The 4,492-nt window shown below is 38.4% G+C and overlaps 1 protein-coding gene across 1 annotated transcript; it reads left to right on the forward strand.

The window, feature by feature from the left end:
- The first annotated feature begins 570 nt into the window (after positions 1-570).
- LOC127428024 (low-density lipoprotein receptor class A domain-containing protein 2-like) lies at positions 571-3,625 on the forward strand. The gene is made up of 3 exons (XM_051676051.1): positions 571-658; positions 2,230-2,730; positions 3,453-3,625. The coding sequence occupies exons 1-3, from the start codon at positions 571-573 to the stop codon at positions 3,623-3,625; spliced, it is 762 nt and encodes a 253-aa protein (XP_051532011.1).
- The last annotated feature ends 867 nt before the right edge of the window (positions 3,626-4,492 follow it).

Consider the following 4,492-nt stretch of genomic DNA (forward strand, 5'->3'; position numbering starts at 1 on the left):
ATGTAACAATTCTAAGGATTCCAGAAAACTTGTATATTAATATAAGTAAAGGCATGGGTCTACGTACTTATAAAATGGATACTTTGCAAACTCTTCATTGAGTATACCGCAGGTTTTGCAACTGTGAGTGGGGCCCAATTTAATCAGGCAGTGTGTGACAGATGTTTACCCTTGTCCTCTGAGTTGTGGGCTACAGTTCTAGATGGTGCTCGGGTTAGGGGCAGCTTTGAGGGGGTCTCGCACGACTCCTCCTTTAGATCCGTGACACTGGGCCTGTTGTCATGGAAATAGTTCAGATGCATTAATTTGACAAAGAGGCTTTAAAGGCACAAAAGCCAAGATGATGAACACGGATTATGTTCGACGCATCTGACACTCCACAGACAAATATTTCTGGACCACACGCTTAAAAGTATTAAAAGACACTTTTTACACGGACTATTTGTGCTCTTTATAAATAAAGGGAATTTTTGCTTTTTGTGAGAGTAGTCTTTGCTCGATAAAAATGCAACAGACCAATTACATTTAACGTTGGAGGCGCAAGTGCTTTGCATGCCTTGGACACCCGAGATGGCCAAAGTGCGATGTATTCAGCACCTGTCAGGATGGTTTGTTCTCCTCGGCTTAATGACACACCAAAATCACGCCATTGAGACAGGTAGGGTGATGGGGGCACAATTTTCAAGATTTATCCCACTATTACTTGGTCGTCTCAGACACTCATTTGCAAGAAGTTTTCTTCTCGTGCTCTTAATTTGTGTGTGTTGGCATTAGAAGTATAGTGGGAGAGTACTGATGGGTCCTCTATTACAAACATTTGGCTTATCTCATGTAATTTGTCTTAAACCAGCTGTAATCTAATAAAGTACAATTAAAAAAGTTAGAATAGAATTGAAATTACTTTAAAGCCTTTGCAACGTTGTTTAGATTAAAAAAAATAATAAAAAAACATAAAATAATACCATTAAACAAAAAAGCTAATAGTTTCATGATTTACCTGCAATTAACATTATGCTGATTTTTTACTTTTTTTTTCATCTTTTAAAAACTGTTTAAAAAGTTGTTTAAAAATAAAAAGTAAATGCATGTATCTGTTTATTTATATATAATCCCATTCTAATATAATAGAGACTATGTAGAATATAGATAGTATATAAGAGTAAGAGAGAAAAAAACTCAGATAACCATATTTACTTGATGTTGGCTTCCATATGTTATATTTTCAATTTATTATTTTCTTCTTGCCTATTTTTTTTCTGGGTGACTGACAATAGCGCTTTTTAAATATCTTTTATTGTTTATTACAACAATGTTCTGTAACAAATTGTATATATTTAATATAGTTATTCTTTCATTTTAAACTCATTCATTGTCTTTTATAAGACGAGGCATCTGGCTAAGGATGATTCAGTTGACCTTACATTAAGAGTGATATCCTCATCTAGTCTGGTGAAAAACCCGCTCTCATTTGTGTCATTACCCACAGAGTTGGCACGCTCTCTGCTATTTTACAAAAGTTTGAAATTACAGAGGGAACCCAGGTCTGTTCTGAGCTCAGAGTGCTTTATCCCACCCAATTAAAACATTTATAGGGAACTTTCTATTCTCCTTCTGCTCATTTTTGTGGGAACTCAGTTTAGGATGCATGAATACGGAATATTTTGAGGTACTGGCATTTATCCAACAATAGAAGGTTTCTCTGGACATTCCTGGCAGTGATACATCACGGATCCACTAGTTGCCCTTGGAAACAAAGCTAATAAACCAAGGAGAGGTTGTAAATCTTCCTATTATTTGGTTCCTACCCCAGATGGGGGGGATGCAAAGCCAGCTCCCGCTTGTGGTCTTTCTAGATTTGAATTGGATTTGTGCTGTTTTCCTTTTATTCCTGGTTTCCTTCTTTCATTCTAAACAACAATGACACATTTTGTTTCTAAATGAAGTTTGAGTCTCTCATCTAGGAGACATGCATTTTGTACATGTTCTTTTTTTCCATGAAACACAGATGGAGAGAGGCAAAATATTGGCCTCAGTCACCATTTACTTTCAAAGTGAAAGTGAATGGTGACTGAGACTTACATACTGCCTAAAATCTCTGTTTGTGTTCCACAGAAGAAAGAAAGTCATATGAGTTTAGAACAACATGAGGATGAGTAGATGATCACAGAATTTTCATTTTTGGGTGAACAATCTCTTTAAGTCTCATTACCATCTCAATATATCCAACAGTGAATGTTGTGGACTTTTGTGGACAGACGATACAGAGGGATGGCATGATCGTAAAGTCCCACCAGGAGTCCAGGAAGTACTACTTTGTCTCCTTAGGGACGGATTGCCACCTCACCATGCAGTCTGCAACACTCCGGGACAAGGTACAATTCTACTTTCGCTTCTTCCTGGTCTACAGCCTGCTTAGAGTGTCACCACACAGCCCTGCACCCATTTTCCCGGAATCGCCCAGGGGGTCTTCGTCATCTGGCCTTACGCGCCCTGACCTCAGCATGGAGCCAACCACTGGGGAGGGGCCAGAGGACCCCTGCCATGCTGGCTCCTACATCCAGTTCTACGATGGGCGGGATAAGTCTGCACCTCCTATTGGCCCACCACTTTGTGGAAAGAGCCCTCCACGACCAGTGTTGTCTACTGGCAACTTTCTAACTCTACGTCTGGTGACACGAGGAACGCAGCCAAGGGTGGACTTTGTTGGAGACTTTACCTCATTCAGGCTAGGTTAGAGAATGCATACTTATTATTAAAGCTGAAGTATGTAACTTTTTCCATCTTAAAATACTTCCTCCTATCCCAGCTTAATACGCAGAGTCTGCAGAGACAAATATAAGTTAGTCATTCATAGGTTAATTTTCTCAAAAACTGTAAGCACTGTCTTTCTGTGGCTCTTTGAAAATTGCTCTGGACTGCGTTTCCTAAAAGCATCACAAGCTTAAGTTGATCGTAGAGACCACTGGCACCAGTGGTTTCTTCAATCTACTTAGGCTTACGATGTTTTTGGGAAATGCAGCCCTGTTTGTTTTGAGTGACCCGCTTAGACCCACCCCAACAACGTTACTCAACCAGTGGTGTGAGTTGGGAGTGGGACTATCGCTTTGTTTGACCAACAGCAGACGGGTGTGTATTCCGGAACCAGACCGCTCTATTGGTTAGACAAACTTGTGATCTCATCCCAAACTCATGCCATTGATTGAGCCAGTGTTTCTCTGTAGGGCAAACATACAGAGCAGTACACTGATACAGATTTTACACTTTTGAGAGAAATCAGCCTACATATGGATTTCTTATAGTTGTCTGCATATTAAGCTGGGATACAAGAAAGTGTGTTTAGCAATGAAAAAATTACACTACAGCATTAGCTGGGATTTTTTTCTTCTAAAAGCTGAAGTGTGATAGAAACTCAACAAACTGCAATCAGTGTTTCATGTTGTTTTTCTCTTCAGGTTTTAACCAATCAGAGTGCAGTGGACAGCCTTTCTTCAATTGTCAGAATGGGAAATGCATTCCAATGAGCCTGGTTTGTGCAGATGATAAAGGCATTGACAACTGTGGCGATGGGAGTGACTTAATTGATTACCCTGGTTGTAATGGTCAGTACAGACTGCTTGTCTTTTAGTCATATTATAATGTCTTTTAATGTCTATTAATCTTCACTCAAAAAATATTTTAACCTATTTTTAAGATTTACTCATTTCAATTTTAGAAAACATTTCCATGAAATTAAACTGAGTATGCCTAATCTTTAACTAAATTAAATGAACTTATTTTAACTTTTATTCTTTCAATTTGGTTAAAGATCAAAAACAGATCATAAAAAGTTTATAAAATATTTTTTGATTGAATACAGTGCTGTGAAAAAGTATTTGCCCTCTTCCTGATTTCTTCTATTTTTGTGCATTTTTCATACTAAATTGTTTTAGATCTTCAAATGAGATATAAAACAAAGGCAACCTGAGTAAACACAAAATACAGTTTCCAAATATATATTTTAATTGAAGCAAAAAAGTTATCCAACACCTATATCACCCATGTTGGAAAAAGTTTTTCACCCATGTGAAAAAATAACTGCCCCCTTAAACTTAATAGCTTTTTGTGCCACCTTTAGCAGCAACAACTGCAACCAAACACTTCCGATAACTGGAGATCAGTGTTTCACAACACTGTGGTGGAATTTTGGACCACTCTTCTTTGCAGAACTGCTTTAGCTCAGCCACATTGGAGGGTTTTCAAGCATGAACTGCCTGTTTAAGGTCCTGCCACAGCATCTCAATTGGGTTCAAGTCAGGACTTTGACTAGGCCACTCCAAAACTTTAATTTAGCTTCTTTTGAGCCATTCAGAGGTGGACTTACTCCTATGCTTTGGATCATGGTCTTGCTGCATAATCCAGTTGCGCTTGAGTTTCAACTCACGGACTGATGACCGGACGTTCTCCTTTTAGGAATTTCTGGTAGTGATCAGAATTCATGTTTCCCTCTATTATT

The sequence above is a fragment of the Myxocyprinus asiaticus genome, chromosome 37 (assembly GCF_019703515.2).
Source record: "Myxocyprinus asiaticus isolate MX2 ecotype Aquarium Trade chromosome 37, UBuf_Myxa_2, whole genome shotgun sequence".
Taxonomy (NCBI): Eukaryota; Metazoa; Chordata; class Actinopteri; order Cypriniformes; family Catostomidae; genus Myxocyprinus; species Myxocyprinus asiaticus.

Coding starts and splice junctions, on each gene's coding strand:
- LOC127428024 (XM_051676051.1), top strand. CDS start 571: ATGGCCAAAGTGCGATGTATTCAGCACCTGTCAGGATGGTTTGTTCTC. Junction 659..2,229: donor AAATCACGCCATTGAGACAG/GTAGGGTGATGG, acceptor TATATCCAACAG/TGAATGTTGTGGACTTTTGT. Junction 2,731..3,452: donor CTTTACCTCATTCAGGCTAG/GTTAGAGAATGC, acceptor TTTTCTCTTCAG/GTTTTAACCAATCAGAGTGC.